General features: G+C 42.4%; 1 protein-coding gene and 1 long non-coding RNA gene across 2 annotated transcripts; one reads left to right on the forward strand and one right to left on the reverse strand.

Moving 5' to 3' along the window:
• Positions 1-435: 435 nt before the first annotated feature.
• Positions 436-14,567, reverse strand: LOC137753655 (uncharacterized). The gene is made up of 5 exons (XR_011071535.1): positions 14,375-14,567; positions 10,300-10,364; positions 3,138-3,352; positions 1,695-1,877; positions 436-702 (listed from the first exon to the last, which is right to left on the reverse strand). It is a non-coding gene; the product is annotated as an uncharacterized lncRNA (long non-coding RNA).
• A 64-nt stretch (positions 14,568-14,631) lies between these two features.
• PDCD5 (programmed cell death 5) lies at positions 14,632-21,284 on the forward strand. The gene is made up of 6 exons (XM_068528945.1): positions 14,632-14,806; positions 15,722-15,759; positions 18,195-18,256; positions 19,735-19,826; positions 20,713-20,784; positions 21,092-21,284. Exons 1-6 carry the CDS (start codon positions 14,741-14,743, stop codon positions 21,137-21,139), a joined length of 378 nt encoding a protein of 125 aa, XP_068385046.1. The 5' UTR covers positions 14,632-14,740; the 3' UTR covers positions 21,140-21,284.

Genomic DNA, 21,284 nt, shown 5'->3' on the forward strand with positions numbered 1-21,284 from the left:
CTGTGTGTATCTGTGTCCTAATCTCTTCTTACAAGGACATCATTCATATTGGATTGGGGTCCAGCCTAATGACCTCATTCAACCTTAATCACCTCTTTAAAGGCCCCATCTCCAAATATAGTCACATTCTGAGGCACTGGGAGTTAGGATTTCAATATAGGAATTTCTGGAGGACACAACTCAGCTCATAACAGCCAGGAGTATATCTGTGGAAGCTTTGGAGGCAAGGGTGGGTCCTGGAAGGCTGACCAAGAGCAGCTCCAGGACAGAGGGACTGAGGAACTCTGTGCTCCTGAGGGCAGGCACTGCGTCTTACCTGCCTTTATTTCCCAAACGCCGAGCACTAGGCTTGGCACGTCGTAGGGTTTCCAAAAACATGCTTTTTGAATGAGGGGATGAATGAATGAACGAATGAGCATGTTACTAGAAAAGGTATTCCTGTTCTCTGCACCTTTTTTACAAACAGGTGAGAATCTTTCTGGTTTTATTTAAGGACAGGTAAGGGTCCTCTTAATTTCCTCTGAGGTTGGTTCCCTTTGGACCAGGCAGGTGAGGGCTAGGACCAAACTTCATCTTGGCCCCCAACCATTCAGCACCCATCCTCTGCACCAAGTCCTTTCCACTCCCCGCCCCCCTCCCTCCCCTCAAGGAGCAGGACTCAGAACTCGGAGAGCTCCAAAGACCCAAGGATATGTACACAGCCTAGGAGGAAAAAAAAATGTATCAGCACAAAACTATAGAGAAAACAATGCAATGTCAGGATTAATACACTTGATGAGACATAATACATCAACTAGTTTCCATGCCCATATTGTCATCTATTATTTATTTATACATTATCATGATGTGGGATAGGGGTGCATTTCCATTTTTTTTGACATTTTTTGTAGTAGGGGATCCAAAAGTAAAAGCCTCTGGGGCCTGGGAAGCTCTTAGACTGGCCCTGTGCCTGTTAGCTTTCCAGCTAGGAGAAGGAGGTCCTAGTCAGGGTAACATGGTGGTGCCCTCACCCTGTGGCATGGAGATCATCCTCAGAAAGAAGCTGCCAACCCAGCAAGTGGCCACAGAAGCTTGAGTGGAGCTGCTTCTGAAGTCAAAGACTCCACGACTGGTTTTAGGTGAAAAACTGTTTTCTAAATGTTTCCTGTTGGCCCCCCTTTCCCACCAGGCACAGATGACAGCTGTCATCATAAAGGATACAGGACCCGAGGGGTTTTTTTCCTCCTAAGAGTGGTTTCAGAACTTGGTCAGTTGCCTTGGGAGGGAAATGAGGCAAAAGGCAAACATGTTTCTTTTTCCCAGAAAGAGCACAGTGTGAGGAACAATGACGGTGTGGCTTAGCCCCAAGAGTAACCCTTGCGGGTCCTGACATCTGACATTGTGCCTTAAACAGTGAGCTGGAAAGGATTTTGAAAAAATGCCATTCTGTGCACTGTGGGCAACTGCATGTACAGTAGGTCTGCTCTGAGCAGAGAAGCATCAATATCTATTACCTAGAAACAGATGAGAAGGCGAATCGGCAGCTGCTAGACCATCAGGTGAACTGCACTCTGTTGTGTTTCGAGCCTAACTTTCCTTCTGCCTCTTACACCTCGTAATTGTCAGTGAGCTCCGTGGTACCCTTCCATGACATAACTGATCAACTGCAGGATCACGGCTAATAAACTGATATAAAAGAGCTTATTAAGACATACCTTTAAGTGTGAGATAATATGTGATTCAACACGCGGCACAAGCAGCTCAGAAGCCCAAGCTCGCCGCCAAGCTTACTGTGGCTTTCTCCCAGGGAATCACGGCATATGGTACCATAATAGAGCAGGAATTTACAGCAACGGAGATGTATGAGGGAGATTAAAGCTTCATCTGTAAGGACATAACTGCGTGGCAAAAAACACCGTTATTGTATTTTCTGCTTTGTGTTCTAATGAGAAACTGAATCCCTTTCGGTAGAGTGTGGGCTCCCTCTGCTGCTGGCAGGACATATCAGGACTCTATGCACTAAGGGATCCCTGGGCACCTGAGCAGAGCAGGTGGCCTGTCCTGGGAGGAGAAAGATGGGGCTGAACATTCAGAGGGACAGACTTGTTCTGTAGGCTCTGCCTCTGTGTGACACTGGGACTATCTGTGCGGCTACTGAAAGTGATGGAAAACACAAAGATGACCTGTCCACATCACCTGTGTCCATCCTGAAATAGGTCACAGAAGTGATGCTGAGAGGCAGCCCTCGCCCCTGAGTGGCGACCCTCCCCTACCTCCCTCTCCCCCCCTCCCCCCTCCCCCTCCTCCTCTCCTTCCTCCTCCTCCTTCTCCTTTCCCTTCTCCTTCTTCTTTTATCCCTCTCTCTCTCTCTCTCTCTCTCTCTCTCTCTCTCTCCTTTTTTTAACCTTCCACACAGCCACTGCCAGAAGCTCCTCCAGTTCTGTTTCAGACCCCTCCCAACAGTTTTGCTACTGCTCTGGGTTCTGCCTCGTCCTAGCATGGCCAGCACCTGACTCATGTGGTACCGAGGAGACTGCATCACCCAGAAGGTTTAACACCTTCCGCCCATCAGTAAGCAACTCGTCTCAAGACACCTGGTCACACCCCACTCTCAGCCTCCCACCACCGGTCCAACTTCAAGAGTTGCTTCTTCTCGGCAACAGGATGTTTTAATGTAGTATCCACCCCAAGAGCAGAAACATTTTAGTGCCATAACTTTGATGTGTCCCTTTTGGCCAAATCTAAATAAATAAATAGACCCTTAAACTCCAGCTGTTTCTGCTACCAAGATAGGTATGGGAAGAGGATGTGGCTTGGGGGTGGGGTGGGGGGGTCATACACCATACTCTTTGAAACTAGGACCACACTTGCTCCTCTCAGAACCATCAACCATCCTAAGCAAAGCAGCTCATTCTCCGATAATCTGGTTATTCGCGTGGTCGGTATCTCAAATTCTCTGATTTCTCTCTTAAAGTTCTAACGGCCATACTAATGCACCTTCAGTTAGTCAACAGAGATGCACGTCTGTGTGTCTGCAGACTTCCTGGTGATACTAGCGGTCTTTTACCAGGTATACATTAGCTACTGGGTGAGAGGGGTGCGGGGATACTGCTAGTTCTCTGGGTTACATATGCTGATATGTGATCACCTAGTCTCACCTGCAGCCTGCAGAGAAAAACGTTCGATTACATTTCAGGTGGCGTCCTCAGGCATACACATTTATATTTCATATCACTGATTTCAACACTCATATCATTTATTCATTTGTTCATTTAACTAAGAAGCCTCCGCAGTCATCCAGATGAGAGGAGCTTGCCTGGCCAAGGCAGGTGGTAGAAGAGGAGGCGGGGAGGAGCCAGGCCCTGGAGAGATTCTGAAGACAGACAACAGGATATTCGGGTGAGTTGGATGTGGAGTGAGACAGAAAGAGAGGGGTCAAGGTGACTCCAAGATCTTTGGTGCGCGATTACGAGGGTGCCTGTTGTTCGATCTGGTTGCAAGGTGGTGCTATTTACTGAGATGGCAAACAATGGAGGGAGACAGGTTCTGAAGGAGAAGTCAGGATTTCTTTGGGGCATGATGCATTTCAGATGCCTGGTCGACATCCTCGTGACGATGTGGGGTGGGCAGGTGGATGCTCTGCGTTGGGTTCCAAGGGAGGGTGGGCTGGAGATAGAACGTGAAATTCACCAGGGTATCGATGGCACTGGATGAGATTGCCAGGGGGTGAGTATAAAAAGCCTGGGGCGGAATCCTGGGGCAACTTGCAGATAAAGTCAGGAGGAGGGGCGAGCCCCATCCTACAAAGGAAAAGCAAGAGGAAAAGCAGGAGGTCACGGGGCAAGTATCTCAAGGAGGAGCGAGAGAGCAACATTGCTGCTGATGGACTGGAATTATCTCAGTTAACCCTGAACGAGGCAGTTTCAGAAAATCCTAATTGGAATGGTTCAAGAGAAAGTGAGCCATGAAGAAGTGGAGAGAGCAAACGGAGACTACCTTTTTCAGTTTTGCCATAAAGGAGAGGAGAAAAATGGGGCTATGGTTCAGATGGTAAAGTTTATATTCTGTATGTTTTGTCACAGTTAAAAACACGTTCATTTTGAACTGAGATAAAATATACATAATATAAACTTTGCCATCTGAACCATTTTTAAATGTCCAGTTCAGCCGTGTTAAGCACCTTCACATTGTCGTGCGACCAATCTCCAGAATTTATCCTGCAAAACTTGAACCCTGTTCCCATTAGATAACGCTCCACTCCCTTCTCCTCCCAGACCCTGGAAACCACCATCCTACCTTCTGTCTCTACGAATTGGACTACTCTGGTACATTAATCTGCTAAGGTTGCCATAACAAATTACCACAGGCTGGGTGGCTTAGAAGACAGAAATTTATTTTTTCCCAGTCCTGAAGCCTACAAGTCCAAGATCAAGCACTGACAGCTTTGGTTTCTCCTGAGATCTCTCTCCTTGCCTTGGAGATGGCCATCTTCTCACTGTGTCCTCACATGGCCTCTTCTCTGTGTGCATGCATCCCTGGTCTCTTCTTACAAAGACACTAGCCACGTTGGGCCCCACCCATAATTACCTCTTGAAAGACCCTGTCTCCAAATGCAGCCACATTGGGACTTAGGGCGTCAACATATGAATGTAGGGTGAACACAATTCAGTCCATGGCATCTAAGTGCTTCATATAAGTGAAATCATACAGTACTTGCCTTTTTGCAACTGGCGTATTTCACTTAGCGTAACAACTTCAAGGTTCATCCATGTTGTAGCACCTGTTCCAATTTCCTGCCTCTTTAAGGCTGAGTATATTCCATTGTACGTCTATACCGCATTTTGTTTATCCATTCATTCATCAGTGGGTGAATGGGTTGCTTCCACCTTATGGCTATTGTGAATAATGATGCTATGAACATGGGTGGGCAAATATCCCTTCAAGACCCTGATTTCAATTCCTTTGAGTATACACCCAGAAATGTATTACTAGATCATATGGTAATTCTATGCTTAATTTTTTGAGGAACCAACATACTACTTTCCATAGCAACTGCACCATTTTACATTCCCAACAACAGTGCACAAAGGTTCCAATTTTTCCACATTCTCCTTAACACTTGCTATTTTCTGTGTTTTTGATAGTAGTCATCCTAATGGTTGTGAGGTGGTATCTCACTGTGGTTTTGTTCTTTTTGATTGAAGTATAGTTGATTTACAATGTTGTATTAGTTTCCGGTGTACATCAAAGTGATATATATATACATATATATATATGATATCTATATATATATGATATATACACATACTTTTTCAGATTCTTTTCCATTATAGGTTATTACAAGATATTGAATATAGTTCCCTGTCACTGTGGTTTTGATTTGCATTTCCCTAGTAAGTAGTGATGTTCAGCACCTTTTCGTGTGCTTGTTGGCCATTTGTATATCTTCTTTGCAGAAAGGTCTATTCAAGTCCTTTGCCCATTTTGAATTGCGTTGTTTGTTTCATTGTTGAATTGTAGGAGTTCTCTATATTCTAGGCATCAACCCCTGATCAGATATATCATTTACAAATATTTTCTCTCATTCTGTAGGTTGCCTTTTCATTGTGTTGATAGTGTCCTGAAAGTTTTAATTTTGATGAAGTCCAATATATCTATTTTTACTTTTGTTGCCTGTGCTTTTGGTGTCATATCCAGGAAATCATCACCAAATTCAATATCATTTTTAAAACATTAAAAATTAAAAAAAATTTTAAATTATAAAAAGCACTTTGAGATCCTAAGAGAGTACAGAAGATATGTGGCAATGGAACAAGAATTTAAAAGTCCCATTAGGGGACTTCCCTGGTGGCGCAGTGGTTAAGAATCCGTCTGCCAATGCAGGGGACATGGGTTCGAGCCCTGGTCTGGGAAAATCCCACATGCCGTGGAGCCACTAAGCCTGTGCGCCACAACTACTGAGCCCAAGTGCCACAACTACTGAAGCCCACATGCCGAGCCCGTGCTCTGCAACAAGAGAAGCCACTGCTATGAGAAGCCTGCGCAGCGCAACGAAGAGTAGCCCCCGCTCACTGCAACTAGAGAAAGCCCGTGTGCAGCAATGAAGACCCAACACAGCCAAAAATAAATACATTAATTAATTAATTAATTAATTAATTAAAAGTCCTATTAATTGAGACAAAGGTTATTTAAACAAAATAGAAAATGCATATCTACTATGAACTCTTACAAGGTAAATATGAGTGCAAAACTGTTATAAAAACAAGGAGAAATCTATAGAAACACAATAGTATGGTAAGAACTTGAAATAATTCTTTAGTCTTTGATAGATCTGGTATATAAAAAAATTAACAGGTATATAGACGATATAAATAGCTTCATGTTGTGTATGTGTCAAACTTGTCTACAACCAACAAAGGGTACATCTTTCCCAATCCCATAAAGCATTTTAAAAAATCAGTCACAAATAATGCAATGAAAAAATCTCAGGAATTTTATACAAGCCTACATTCTCTGATTCCAGTGCAATTTTTTTTTTAATTCAAGTGTTAAAAGTTTTTAGAATTCAAACACTTGAAATTTTACAGTCTTCTGCTGGTTCATTGTACTGTTCAACAGACATTTCCAGCTTTCCATTTTCTAGGCACAGGGTAGGACTGTACTTCTTCACCCCCTTTGATGTTAAGAATAGTCAAATGATTTTCTTTGGCCAATGAAATATGAAGAGAAATGATGGGTGTCATTTCTGGGTGGAAACTTAAAGGGACAGTGCACGATTCACTAGGTATCTCTGCCATGGCAACTGGTAACAGCGAGATGGCAGCTGCTCTGTTAGCCTGGGTCTCAGAGTGGGGAGACCTGGAGCAGAGCCCCCAGCCAACCTCGGTGAGCAAGAAATAAACTTTTGCCGTTTTAAGCCATTAATATTTTTAAGAGTTTTGTTATACAGCATAGCCTAGGCCATCCTGACTGATACAGGCCTCCTAAATAACTTCCCAGCTAAAAAGATCAAAACTGCAAGTTGGAGACAAGAAAACAAGTGCTATTTTCAAAATGATGGACTGGCCACTCAGTTTTTCTCTTCTTCCCCCTAAGACCCTACAAAAATGATAGTAAAGGACTAAAATGGGAATAAATCCACAATGACAAAGAGAACAGGAAGTTGTCCATCAGTGGAAGAAAGCTTTAAAAAAAATTGTGAGACTGTGTCAAGCTGATACAGAAGTAATGACAGATGACACACCGCAGAGGAGGTTGCCGATCTTCCCTACAGAATTTGAGAGAGGAATAAGACAGAGGACGCAAGTGAGACCGGGCCAAAAACACTGGGTTAACTCCAAAGGCTCTGTCTTAAACAGTCCAGTCCTTAGCTCCTCCCCTCGTTCAGAATGCAGGGTCACAAAAGATCAACTCTGCAAATGAAACATCTGAGAGTTCTTCCATTAAATAACAAAGAAGAAAAGGGAGGAGGAGGAAGAGGAGGAGGAGAAGGAGGAGAAAGAAGGAAGAAGGAAGGAGAGAAGCAAGGGAGGGAGGGAGGAAGGAAAGAAAGAAGGAAGGAAAGGAAAGGAAGGAAGGGAAGGAGGGAGGGAGGAAGGAAGGAGGGAAGGGAGGGAAAGAAAGAGAGACAGAAGTTTGTATTAATTTGTTAAGGGCTGCCTTAAAAAATTACCACAAACAGGAAAAAAACAACCTCAAAGGAAAGAGAACTAATTCAGGAAATAGAAGAGAATTAAAATATTTTTCTAATTATAATCATAACTATATTCAGGAAGTTATTGCATTCAAAATCAAAAACAAGATGCTAAGTAAACAGCACAATCAGAGAACAAGAAAGGGCTCTTATAGAATGAAAATATGATGCTGACATAAACTGAAGGCCCAGAAGATAAAACAGAAGAAATCTTCCAGAAAGCGGAGCAAAAAGACCATGAGATGGGAGACATGAAAGAAATGAGACTCAGAAGACCTTTCCAGGAGGTCCAGTTTTACAGGCATTCCAGATAAAGAAAGATAGAAATCAGAGGGGAAACATTATCAAATGAGCAATACAACAAAATCTCCGAAAGGTTAAAGTTACAAGTTTTCAGATTGAAAGTACCTACAGAGCAAACAGCACAAGGTCTTTTAAAAGACCCACATGTCTGCAAAATTTTAGAACACTGGGAAAAAAAGAAAATATTCTAAAAGCTTCCGGAAGGAAAAAAATACCACTTATGAAGGAACAAAATTCAGATTTTTTATCACCAACACCAAATGTTAGAAAACAGATGAGATATACCTTCAAAGAGATTGACTACTAAACACAACTGAATCATGGATTGACAAGAAAACAAACAGTTGTGGAGAAGCTTATTTGAACAATTAGAGAGAGACAAAAGTGGGTTGTATATCAGTTAGATGATATTATTTTATCTACATTAATTTATTGAGCGCAATAACTATAGTGTAGTTATGCATGAGAATGTCTTTGTTCTTAGGATATATATACTTAGAGGTGAAGTGACATGATATCTGAAAGTTACATTCAAATGGTTCAGGAAAACTGTGCATGTGTATGTGCATTTGTGTGTGTGTGTATGCATGCACACCACATGCGTGTAGACAGAAAGATATACCAAATGTGGCAAAATCTTAATGATTAGTGGATCTATGTGAAGGACATAGAGGTGTTCTTTCCACCATTCCTTCCATTTTTTTATAGATTTGATATTTTTCAAAATGAAAATAAGGAATTTAAGAAATACAACCAATATATAACAAAGCTATAAGGGAAAATAGCAAATAATTTTTAAATTTTTTAATTTAAAATAATTCAGAGGGAAAATTCTTTTTTCTAGAAGTTTATAATTAACCAAACAATTAAAGTATACGATTAAATATTCAGACATGCAAGAACGTAGAAATTTCACCTACCAGCTCTTTTTCTTAGACAACTACTTGAAGATGTGCTTCAAAAAGATGAGGGGTTAAACCAGGAAAGAAAACAGGGAATCCAAAACACAGGATACAACCTAAAATAGCAACAAAGGGAAATCCAGAACAACAGGAATGCAACAGGCCTAGAGAGGAACCTGTCCAGATTAAAGAGAGAGGAGGAAGACAGGTATCTGATAAGAAAAGTAGAGTCTGTCAGAACACATGATATGATGGAGAGTTTAGAAATGTTCAGTTTTCTTTGATAAAGCAGAACAAGGCACCCCAATTTCATTGCAGCATTATACGCAAGAGCCAGGTCATGGAAACAACCTGAGTGTCCATCAGTGGATGAATGGATAAAGAAAATGAGGCATATGTATACAACAGAGTATCATTCAGCCATAAAAAAGAAGGAAATCCTGCCATTTGCGACAACATGGATGGACCTAGAGGGTATTATGCTCCGCGAAATAAGTCAGACAGGGAAAGACAAATACCATATGACTTCAGTTATATGTGGAATCTAAAACAAAGCAAGTGAACTGAAAAGCAGTTATGGATAAAACCGAAACAGAGTCACAGATACAGAGAACAAACAAGTGGTTGCCAGAGGAGAGCTGGGGTGGAGGAAGGAGTGAAATGGGTGAGGGAGATCAAGAGGTACAAACTTCCAGTTACAAAATAAATGAGTCACAGGACAAAATGTACTGCATAGGGAATATAGTCCATAATAATGTAATATCTTTGTATGGTGACAGACGGTAACTAGACTTATCATGGTGATCATTTTGTAACGTATAGAAATGTTGAATCACTATGTTGTGCACCAGGCACTAACATAGTGCTGTGGGTCAATTATACTTCAAACAAACAAACTCGTAGAAAAAGAGATCAGATTTGTGGTCACCAGAAGCGGGGGGAAGGGGGTTTGAGGGGAGGAGGAATTGGATGAAGGTGGTCAGAAGTTAGCGAGACTGCCAGTTATAAGGTAAAGAAGTCCTAGGGATGTAATGTACAACATGATTCATATAATTATATTATACTTTGCTTTATGTTACGTATGTAAATCGTTAAGAGAGTAAATCCTGAGTTCTCATCACAAGGAAAAAATATTTTTTCTTTTCTTCCTTTTTCTTTTTTTCTTTTTTTTTGTATCTATAGGAGATGACGGATGTTCACTAAACTTATTGTGGTGATCATTTCACGGTGTATCTAAGTCAAATCATTATGGTGTTCACCTTAAACCTATACAGGGCTGTAGGTCAATTATATCTCAATGAAAAGAAAGGAAAAAAAGACTGAATTATGATTACAGATTGGAATGTGAATAAGATGTAGCACAGATAATAAAAAGCACAGATAACAGAAGCTGAGAATGTAGAAAAAAGGATGCAGACTTACTGGAAGGTTAGAGGTGCTGGCATCTTCATCTTTTAAAGCTGGGAGTCAAGAGACACTGTCTATACCTGATGGAATAAGAAAGAGAAGGTGTAAGTGTGTTGCTTAAACAATATACAAGTTTGGAACTGAAAATAGTAATATGTGTATTAGGAAACTAAGGAAGAAAAATAGGAGTTGTGGAGTGTGTCAAATCCCTGTCCATCAGGGGATTAGAAAATGTCTAAACTATATAAATGAAGACATCATAGCATAGGTATGTTATTTAAATATATAGCCTCTTGGGGCTTCCCTGGTGGCTCAGTGGTTTAGAATCCACCTGCCAATGCAGGGGACACGAGTTCAAGCCCTGGTCCGGGAAGATCCCACATGCCGTGGAGCAAATAAGCCACCCGTGGCCACAACTACTGAGCCTGTGCTCTAGAGCCTGCGAGCCACAACTACTGAGCCCACATGCTACAACTACTGAAGCCCGCGCACCTAGAGCCCGTGCTCCTCAACAAGAGAAGCCACCACAATGAGAAGCCTGCGCACCGCGACGAAGAGTAGCCCCTGCTCGCCGCAGCTAGAGAAAGCCCGCACGCAGCATCAAAGACCCAATGCAGCCAAAAATAAATAAATAAAAAATTTAAAAGTAAATAAATAGCCTCTTAACTCATTTCCTGATGCTGCATTTGCCTTCTCCTCACACACACAGTTTACAGTCCAGCCTCAATGGCTCTCTTGTAGTTCCTTAAACATTTCAGGCAGGCTCCTACTTCAGGGTCCTTGCGTTCCTTCTGCCTGGAATTCTCTTCCATATGATGTCTCTGTGGCTCTCTGCCTCTCCTCCTTCAGGTCTTTTTTCAAAAGTCACCATCTCAGTGAACACTTCGCTGATCCACCGCTCCCTATCCCCACTACCTGACTTCTTTTCCTCTGTAGAACTTGACTTATCACATCTAATATACATATTCTGTCTTTTATTTCTATATTTATACTATATCTCCACTCCACCAGTACTATGTAGGGGGGGATGCAGTGATGCTTCCTTGTTTTTATTCACCTCTATACACACTGGTACCTAAAACAGTTGCTTAGGCACATAGAAGGCAGGCACTCAATACATAGTTAATAAAAGACTAAATGAAGGAATAACTACAGAGCAAGGTGGAGGTAAAGTTTTACCTTTGGGGAACTAAGACTGGGTTGGGTAGGAGTGGGCCAGGAATAGCTGCTTTTCCTCACGTACAACTGACTTTTTTAAACGATATTATTTTGACCAGGGTTTAAAGAAATTATTATTACCTTTACAAAACAGGAAAATGTTTTAAGACACTGTGAAAGAGAAAAAAATAAGACAATTGAAAACACTATACACACACACACACACCTGTACTCACAAGTAAATTCATTCCTTAAATATTTTCATTATTAAACAAGAAAGAATAAAAATAAACAAATAGAACATTCATCTGAAGGAACCAGAAAGAAATTAACAGTGGAAATATGAAAAGGAGGTAGAAATAAATAGACAAAGAAGAAAGTAATCAGTACTGATAAATTTCAGTTCCTTGGGGAAAAAAGAAAAACAGCAAAATATTAAAATAGCTGGAAAGCATAATCAAGAAACACAAAGAAACAATAGCCCAAATAAACAATCAAGTCAACAATCCCTAAAACGGATATGACCACAGATACAGATGTGATAGCCAGATGTTTCTAAAATGTGAAACCCTGAATGAAATGAATGGTTCTCTAGCAATTAAAATTATCTTGAGAAGAAACAGAAAACCTGAACAGGCTGATGAAGAAACCCAAATGGTCTGACAGAGAGTCCTTTCATATCTGCCCTAAAATAGTCACACAACTACATAAAGAATTTATCTTTGTTTTGTGACTTATTTTTTAAACCTTTAAATATTTAATCCATTGGGAATGTATTTTTTATTTAAGGAATGAGGTGAGAAGCCCCATCTCTGCTTATCTAGTTTCCTTCCCTCTTCATGGGTGTGTGCCACTCAGGCATCAGCCCAGGTAGGGCTGCATCCTCCCTGTGAGTGGAAGTCACATGACCCATCACATGGCCCATTGTACAGCCGGTCCACAAAGGGTCTCAAAACGTGACACCCGGAAATAGAAGTCGACTCCAGACTGCCATTTTTATCATCTCTTCCCCCAAAATCTTGCCTGTTTACATATTAGAGAAAAAGCATCCTTAATGTTTAAGAATGTTAAATTCAAAACACATGGATTCTCTATATCCAAGAATTGAAAGAGATATTTATACATCAATGTTCATAGCAGCATTATTCAGGAGAGCCAAAAAGAGGAAACAACCCGGGGCTGCCCTGGTGGCGCAGTGGTTAAGAATCTGCCCGCCAATGCAGGCGACACGGGTTCGAGCCCTGGCCTGGGAAGATCCCACATGCCGTGGAGCAACTAAGCCCATGTGCCACAACTACTGAGCCTGCGCCCTAGAGCCCGCAAGCCACAACTACTGAGCCCGTGTGCCACAACTACTGAAGCCCGCGCGCCTAGAGCCTGTGCTCTGCGACAAGAGAAGCCACCGCAATGAGAAGCCCGCGCACTGCAGCGAAGAGTAGTCCCTGCACCCCGCAACTAGAGAAAGCCCGCGCGCAGCAACAAAGACCCAAAGCAGCCAAAAATAAATTAAAAAATAAGAATAAATTAATTTTTAAAAAAAGAGGAAACAACCCAAGTGACGAATGGATAAACAAGATGTGGTTATATATATATATATTATATATATAATATATATATGAGAGAAATGTTATTAAATAGGAAAGAAATTCTGACACACGCTACAATATGTGAGACAGGCTGGGGCCTGGGACCCTTTGCTGCAGTGTTTGCACCTGGACAAACCTCTCCTCAAGCAACAAAATACAAAGAAGCTATAGGGACTAAAAATAACTGTGCACATTGTGCATTTGGGGCAAATTCTGGACAAGGTACAAAGAGACCAAAAAGCCCAACTGCCACTTCTGAAGAGCTGGGTGCAAAAACAGGGTGTCGGGAGCATAAGCAGGGTACTGTGCCTGCCCCCCTGCACTCAACACCACCAAAGGGGTGGGCAAAACACCTAAGCCCCCCCCTCTGGCCTGACCCCTGGACCCGCCCCTACCCTCACCCCATATAAGGAACCAGCGCATCCGCCCCAGGGAGTGAGCAAGGGAAACTTGTTAACTTGTTCTTGTTCCCCCCTGCTGCAGCAGGGGCCCCAATAAAGCCTTGCCTGATTTCTTGTCTAGCCTCTGATCAATTTCTATTGATTGGGGAAGGCCAAGAACCCTGGTCGGTATCACATGGATGAATCTTGAAGACATTGGACAAATGTTGTGATTCCACTTGTATAGGTACCTATAACAGGCAAATTCAGAGACAGAAAGTAGAATGGTTCAAGGGCTGGGGGGAAGCGGGGATAGGGCACAGTTTTAGTTTTACAAGATGAAAAGAGTCCTAGAGATTGCACAAGGTGAACGCATTTAACACTACTTAACTGTGAACTTAAAATGGTTAAAGTGGTAAATTTTATATTTTGTCACAACTGAAAAGACAGCACATGCATGACATAGGGTTAGGGACCTGACATTCCGGCCAACACACACCAATGTCCCCACTCCAAAGGCGCGCTTTCACCCCAGGACAGCGTGTGTGTGTGTGTGTGTGTGTGCGCGCGCGCGCACGCCCCAGGACAGCGTGTGTGTGTGTGTGTGTGTGTGTGTGTGTGTGTGTGTGGAGTGTCCCGGAGTTCACACCACATCCCACAGCCCCCAAGCCAACCTCTGAGGAAAGGCCCATCTGATGCCGACTCTCAGCCTCCAAGTTTGTTTTAATTTGGCTTCTTAACGTCAGGATGACCAGAGAGTCTCTATTTGCTCCAGCCCCACCCCCAACCCACTTTAAGGGTACAATTTAGTATTTCTGAACAAATTTTAAAATTGTGCAACCATCACCACCATCCAGTTTTAGAACATTTCCATCACTCCACTTAGCGTTTCTAAGCGCCCGGATCCTCATCTGTAAATGAAGATAACATGAGCCTAGCACATTACAGGCAACCAACAAATTTTACCTATTATTATACTTGTTGAGGACGGCCTGTTTCTAGGTTACTATCTTTTCCCACACGCAGCCAGATCTTTGCCCGGCTGGCGGCCGCGCGCGCAGAGCACAGATTTGCAGCGGGGAGGTGGAACCGAAGTCCGGAAAGCTCCGCGCAGCGGTCCTGCCCCGCAAGCCGCGGCCAGCGATCGCGGAATCGGGCCTCTCCCCGCACCCTGGCTGGGGCGCGCGGCGCGGCTCCGGGCTGGATTGGTGATGCCTGGGCGCTGCGGGCGCCTGCGCAGTGGGGACGACGGCGCGCGCGCTGAGGGGCTGCCAGCGGTCTCTCGAGTGGGCTGGAGCCTGGCCGCGGCTGCTCGCTCCGGACGGCCGCGCCATGGCGGAGGAGGAGCTCGAGGCGCTGAGGAAGCACAGGCTGGCCGAGCTGCAGGCGAAGCACGGGGTGAGCGCGCCCGCCCCTCCGCCAGGCCGGTCCCCTGAGGGGCGCCGCCTTCGCCCGAGGTGGAGGGCGCGGCCCCGGGCGGAGGCTCCAGGCGCCGACGCCGCAGCTCTCCCCGCGGCCGAGGACCCCGCCTCCGTCGCCGGCGGCCTCCTGGTCGCTTCGGAGCAGGCTCGGTCCCTCTCCCCGCCGTGCGGGGTCTCGGGCGGCCAGCGGACCACGTGCTGCCCCGGGCGGGTGGGGGGGGCTCTCCCGGGCAGGGGCTGGTTCTCGCCCGGGCAGGCATTGGTCCCAAACAGAATTCTCAGCCCCTCGGGTCTCTCGGTGCCCTTAGCTCGTGGATCTAGCCTGCTTCGACTAGCGTTCCTGCCGAATGTTTTCTAGAATTTAATTGTTCCGACCCAAGGGTCTGCTCTGTGCCAGGTGCTGAGGGTACAGCGGGGAACATCGCCTGATGGAGTTAACAGTCCCGGGGAGGGCCAGGCACCAAACTAATCCCGTAGATAAAACGCCCAAGTAAGGGCTCTACTGCGAAGAGGAAGGGAGTAACGTGTTAGGGGTGGAGCGGGATGGTCTGGAAGGGAGGGCTGTTTGAATCTGCAGCGTCCCCAATACCGAAGCACATTTTCTTTTACGGAAATTATTCTTACCACGTAAAACACGGTTTCGTAGAGCAAGGACTCTTCTCCCTAATGGTGGTTTGTATTCTAAAACACTCTGTTAGATTGTGACTTCAGAAGCTTATCAAAACGCTGTAGTAAGTGAAAGCTATCAGTTTGACTTTTGTGAGGCCCGGCTTTTAATTATTTGGTAAAGCCGTCTCTACCACTGCAGGAGCCTGTTAGGTATCAGAAAGAAAATAGGAGTTCCTGTGTTTTTCCTCTGTGAAATTACTAAAAGATAAAATTGTTTTTTCAGGACCCTGGCGATGTAGCACAACAGGAAGCAAAGCAAAGGTATGGGCTGGAACTCTGAACTGTTTTTTGTTTTTAATGTAGTGGCTCTTTTTAAATTAAGGAGTACTTGGCATACAACGTAAGTTTCAGGCATACAGCATAATTATTCCATATTTGTACATACTGTGAAATGATCCCCACAATAAGTCTAGTTAACATTTATCACCGCACATGCTTACAAACTTTTTTCTTGTGATGAGAACTTTTAAGATCTACTCTGTTGGCAACTTTCAAACATGCAATACAGTATTATTAACTATAGTCACCATGCTGTACATTCACCCCCATGACTTATGTATAACTGGAAGTTTATACTTTTCTGATAATCTTCACTCATTTGGCCCACCTCCCAACACCGATCTCTTGGTCTGTTCTCTATGTCTGTGGGAACTCTGAACTTTTTGAAGGATGGTTTCACCAAATTTTTTTTTTTTTTTTTAACTAGAGTCACCTTAATAGATGTGTGACTCTTAAAGATCTTCCTGGCATAGTGATTTTTCCAGAAATCATCATCACTGTTTGTTATTATGTTTGTTAAATAAACATGTATGGAACCCCACAGCACTTATTACTTTGTATTGCAATTACTGATAGATGTTTCTCTGCTAAACTGTGATTACCTTAAAACCAACATAATCATAGGACTGCCTCACAGATATGTGGTGAGGATTGCAGGGGCACAGTGCTTCACATTTAGTAAGTGCTCAATAGTATTAACTATCATTCTATTCTCAATGTTATTTTATCCCAGAATATCACAGAGAACCTCACACTTGGCAGGTTTATTGAATGAATGCCTAGTTACCCCATCATGCTACCTTTTTTTTCTAACTGATTAAAAAAAAACACACATAAGATAAAGTTTACCATCTTAACTCTTTTTAAGAGTATAAGTCATGTGAACTATATTCTTATTGTTGTGCAGCAAATCTCTAGAACTTTTTCATCTTGCAAATCTGAAACTATGCCTATTAAACTCCCCATGCCCCCACCCCTACCCCCCAGGGTTGCCTTTTAACTCATTCATTCATCCAGCAAATACTGAGCACCTGCTCTGGGTCAGGCACTGTGTTGTGTCTACAGAGATAGGCAAGGTGGAGAAGGTTCCTGCCCTGATGTAGCTTACATTAGAGGGAGAAAACAGATGGTAAGCACCTGGGATAGTGCTAAGAAGAAAATAAAACTACCGCATGAATTTCACTGATTATAAGATGTGCATTTTTTTTTCACATGCTAACATATCTGACGTTCGAATGTGTCTCATAATGGACTGCTCTTGTCCTGGATTCTTCCAAAGAGGATTTACTTTTGCTTCTGCCATCACGTGGGTCATTTCTAACTTGAGACCTCTTAAAATTCACTGCTTGAGGTTCCCCCTTTCTCCACACTGGTGCTGTGAATTCAGACAGCAAACCTGCAAGACTACAGCTTGAAGTTCAAATTCTCAGAGACACTTTTTTCTTCCTCCACTCAGGGCCAAGGTCGTTGCACGCACACTTCCTTGCTGTTCCTTTCTGCATAGCGGGTTTATTTCTTGTTTACCTTGTATTGAGGATGTTGCTGTGGGATGATACCCCAGCTTTGAGTGAGGGTCTCCTATTAGACACCTCATCTAGCGTGTTTTTCATTCTTGGAGATACAGTATACTATGGTGTGTTTTCTACTCTGTGGCCTCTTAGATTTAGTGAAATGTAGTAAGTTCGTGGCAGGGTTGAAGTACTCAGGAGTGATAAGGAAATGGCCTATGGAAGTGGGCTTCAGTCTGTGTTCCATGAACCCCAGGGCTCCTCAGATGGGGGCAATTAGTAGGCACAGCCAGCCAGAGCTCCCCTTCGAATTCAGCCAAAGAATCTCTGCTTTTGTCTGTGTTACGTATTAAGTTCCTTGAAGGGCTTCATTTGAAAAACAATTTCTGCTTAAAAAAAGTTTGAAACCACTGTCCTGTGAACTTGAAATAGTTCCCACTTGGATAGGTAGGAAGATGCAAGGATAGAAGCAGAGTTATAGTTTAACTCCCCTCCCAACCCAAAAACTAGAACTGAGAGTCTGGAAATATGGGATCTGGTCCTACCTTGGCCACAGTTACCTGTGTCTCCTTAACATTGCCTCCGTGGACCTCAGCTTCTTTAGCTCTAAGAAAATTACAGGGATTAATCACTTGGTCCTTGTAATTGCCTGAACTCTCACTATAAATTTCTAGCACCTCTCACACACTAGGTACTTAATAAATGTTTATAATCGTGGTTGAACTGAAACTCCACTCTGATTAGGTAAATGTGAAGTTTTACCTTTCAACCTCACAAAATATAAAGATATACACTCACAAAATATAATGCTGGCCTTTGAGTGTAAGAGTGGATTCGTTACATTTTTCTATGTTCAATAGGAATGCTGACAGCTTAGTTCTAATTTTGCTTGACCTGTTTTTGTTGTAGGGAAGCAGAAATGAGAAACAGTATCTTAGCCCAAGTTCTGGATCAGTCAGCCCGGGCCCGATGTAAGCATCTTCAGTTTTCTTTATTTCCATAAAATTGGCTTGAGTTATTTGAATGGGGAGATATATATGAAATTGTTGCTATCTCTAGATTAAATATTTGTTTAACCTTAAAATGTGAGATACAGATTATTTGTAAGAAATGTTAAGTTTATAAACCTAAAGAAATGTACTTAAATCATTATTAGAAGTACCAGCTCCATTCTCTCCTACCAATGAGATGATCTCCAAGTGCATACAGTCGGCCCTCTGTATCCATGGAGTCAGAATCCACAGATACAGAGGGCTGATAGTACTACACCATTTCATATAAGGGCTTGAGCATCCTCGGATTTTGGCATCCTCAGGGGGTCCTTGCAGGTACGAAGGGACAACTGTATGAGGTAAAATTTATAGGAAACAACTCTTAAATCGAGTCAGTCACAAAATGTTGCTGGTAGTCGATGTGGGTGATTGGGGGCTCTGGTTTATTGTGCAGGCAGACCTTGGGGGATATTGCAGCTTTGGTTCCTGACCACCACAGTATAGCGAGTCACACAAATTTTTTAGTTTCCCAACGCATATAAAAGTTAAGTTTAGACTATACTGTAGTCTATTAAGTGTGCAATAGCCTTATGTCTAAAAAAACAGTGTATATACCTTAATTTAAAAATACCTTATTACAAAAAAAAAAACATTATTGCTAAAAAGTGATAATCATCATCTGAGCCTTCAGCAAGTCATGATCGTTTTGCAATAACATCAAAAATCATTGATCACAGATCACCATAACATATATAAGAATAATAATAGTTCAAAACTATTGTGAGAATTACCAAAATGTGATACAAAGACATGAAGTGAGCAAATGCTCTTGGAAAAATGATGCCAATAGACTTGCTCCAAGCTGGGTTGCCACAAACCTTCATTTGTGAAAAACGCGGTATCTGTGAAGCTCAATAAAATGAGGTATGCCTGTATTCTCCATTTTAGTGTATGTTTTTTCATAATAAAATTTTTCATAAAAACCATGTAGGAAAAAATATTAAATGAGCCATCAGAATGAACCAGTATCTTCTGTATTATAACTTGAAGCCCAGCTTAGAAGAGGCAGGCTTAGATGAATCACTATGATTATATATGTGTAGTAATATATAAATTGCTTTTCAGAGGGCAATAGTGCAATTTTTTTTTTAAGCATGGAGCTTAGACTCTGAGGACCCAAGTTTGATCTTGGCTCTGCCACGACCTCTGTGTGGTCTTGACTGACGTTGACACAGCTGAACTCAAGTTTTCCTCGTTTTTAAGAGGAGTAACGATAGCATCTGCCTTATCTACCTTGCTAGTTTCAAGACATGAATAAGTCTGAAGGGCTTTGGAAATGTCAGTGCTTAGTTTCAAGGTATAATATAAGTGCATTTAGTTCTGACTTTGTGTGTGTGTGTGTATAGATATATTTTTGTTTTCCTTTTTAGTAAGTAACATATTTTTTTCCTTTTTAGTAAGTAACTTAGCACTTGTAAAGCCTGAGAAAACTAAAGCAGTAGAGAATTACCTTATACAGATGGCACGGTATGGACAACTAAGTGGGAAGGTAAGCTTGGACTGCCTTGAGGCAGTTTTAACCTATTGTTACCTACTTTATCAAAACATTTTCAGAAGGTCAATTATATCTCTTTCTGGTTACTGAATTCTTGTTGAAGCAATTTTTAAAGGAGAGAATAGTTGTATCTACCATCGTTCCTAAAAGATAACTAATTGTCTTTTCTAAAATCCTCTGCTTCTTTCCTTTTCTGACATTGCTATGGAACCAGTGACTATTAGGGTCAGCTAGCCTAAATTGCTTCTACACTGGAAACAAGGTTTGTCAGTAATACTAATTAAAACAGGTAAAGTTGCGCTTGTTTTGCAAATGAAGAGGTGCTAAAATTCCTGGTTATTATGTGCGTTGCTGTAATGCCATGATGGGTATATTCTGCATCCCTGACCTTGCTTCAAGACCCAGATGAGCCCCACCTGCACTAGGAAGCCCTCTGCCGCCACCACAGCCTACAGGGGTCAGCCCGCCCTGAACCCCTTACACTGAGAATGTGTGTGGAAGAGACAACGACTGCTTCATCTTTTTTGAGTGACTCGTCTCCTGCTTTTAAGCTTCTCAAGGTTTCAGGGGCAGAGATGGTGTATCTCTGTCCCTGACACTTAACACAGTGGTGATGAAGGTGTTCTTAAGTGCCTGTTAATTTTGTATTTTTCGAGGAAGCTAACTGATGGATACTTTTCCTCCCTCAAATGAAGACTAGCAGAGCAGATTTTATGTGGAACTTAAACCAAGAGTTATAGCCAGTGGCTTCAGCCCGCTGTCCCACTCTCCTTCCCTCTTGACCTCTACCCCCGCACCCCGGAAGGACTAAAACCATTCAGTCTGCTGAGGTCAATTCTTTGTTTTAAAAAAATACTGTTTTTCTCTATGGTTATCCTAGGTATCAGAACAAGGTTTAATAGAAATCCTCGAGAAAGTAAGCCAACAAACAGAAAAGAAAACAACAGTTAAAGTAAGTTTCCCCAAATGCACACGGCAAAAGAAAAAGATTGATATTTTAAATAAGCGTTGCATCTGCATGTACTGTATCAAACATGTTTCAGCCCATAGACATTTTCATTTTATAACACAGGGAGGTTTGGGGAGAAAGGCTGCATATATTGAGGGCCTAATTTTCAAGGCTCTTCTATTGTTTTGAAACACTAAGTTGTTTTAAAGACAGAAATGTCTCGCTGTAGTAGGTAGAAATTTGTGTTCTCAGAAAATCTGAGTTATGCTTTGTGAAACATGTTATGATACTCATTTAATTTTCCCCCCAGTTCAGCAGAAGAAAAGTAATGGACTCTGATGAAGATGACGATTATTGAATTTAAGATGTCTAGAGACTGGGACTTAATGGAGCAATTCTAGGACAGATAATACTTGGCAAAAGTTAAGATCTTGATGGGATGTTTACTTTGTTTACTGTCTATATGCCTTTTAAAAATAAACTTGTTATGCAAAATAAAACAA

The sequence above is a fragment of the Eschrichtius robustus genome, chromosome 19 (genome assembly GCF_028021215.1).
Source record: "Eschrichtius robustus isolate mEscRob2 chromosome 19, mEscRob2.pri, whole genome shotgun sequence".
Classification (NCBI taxonomy): Eukaryota; Metazoa; Chordata; class Mammalia; order Artiodactyla; family Eschrichtiidae; genus Eschrichtius; species Eschrichtius robustus.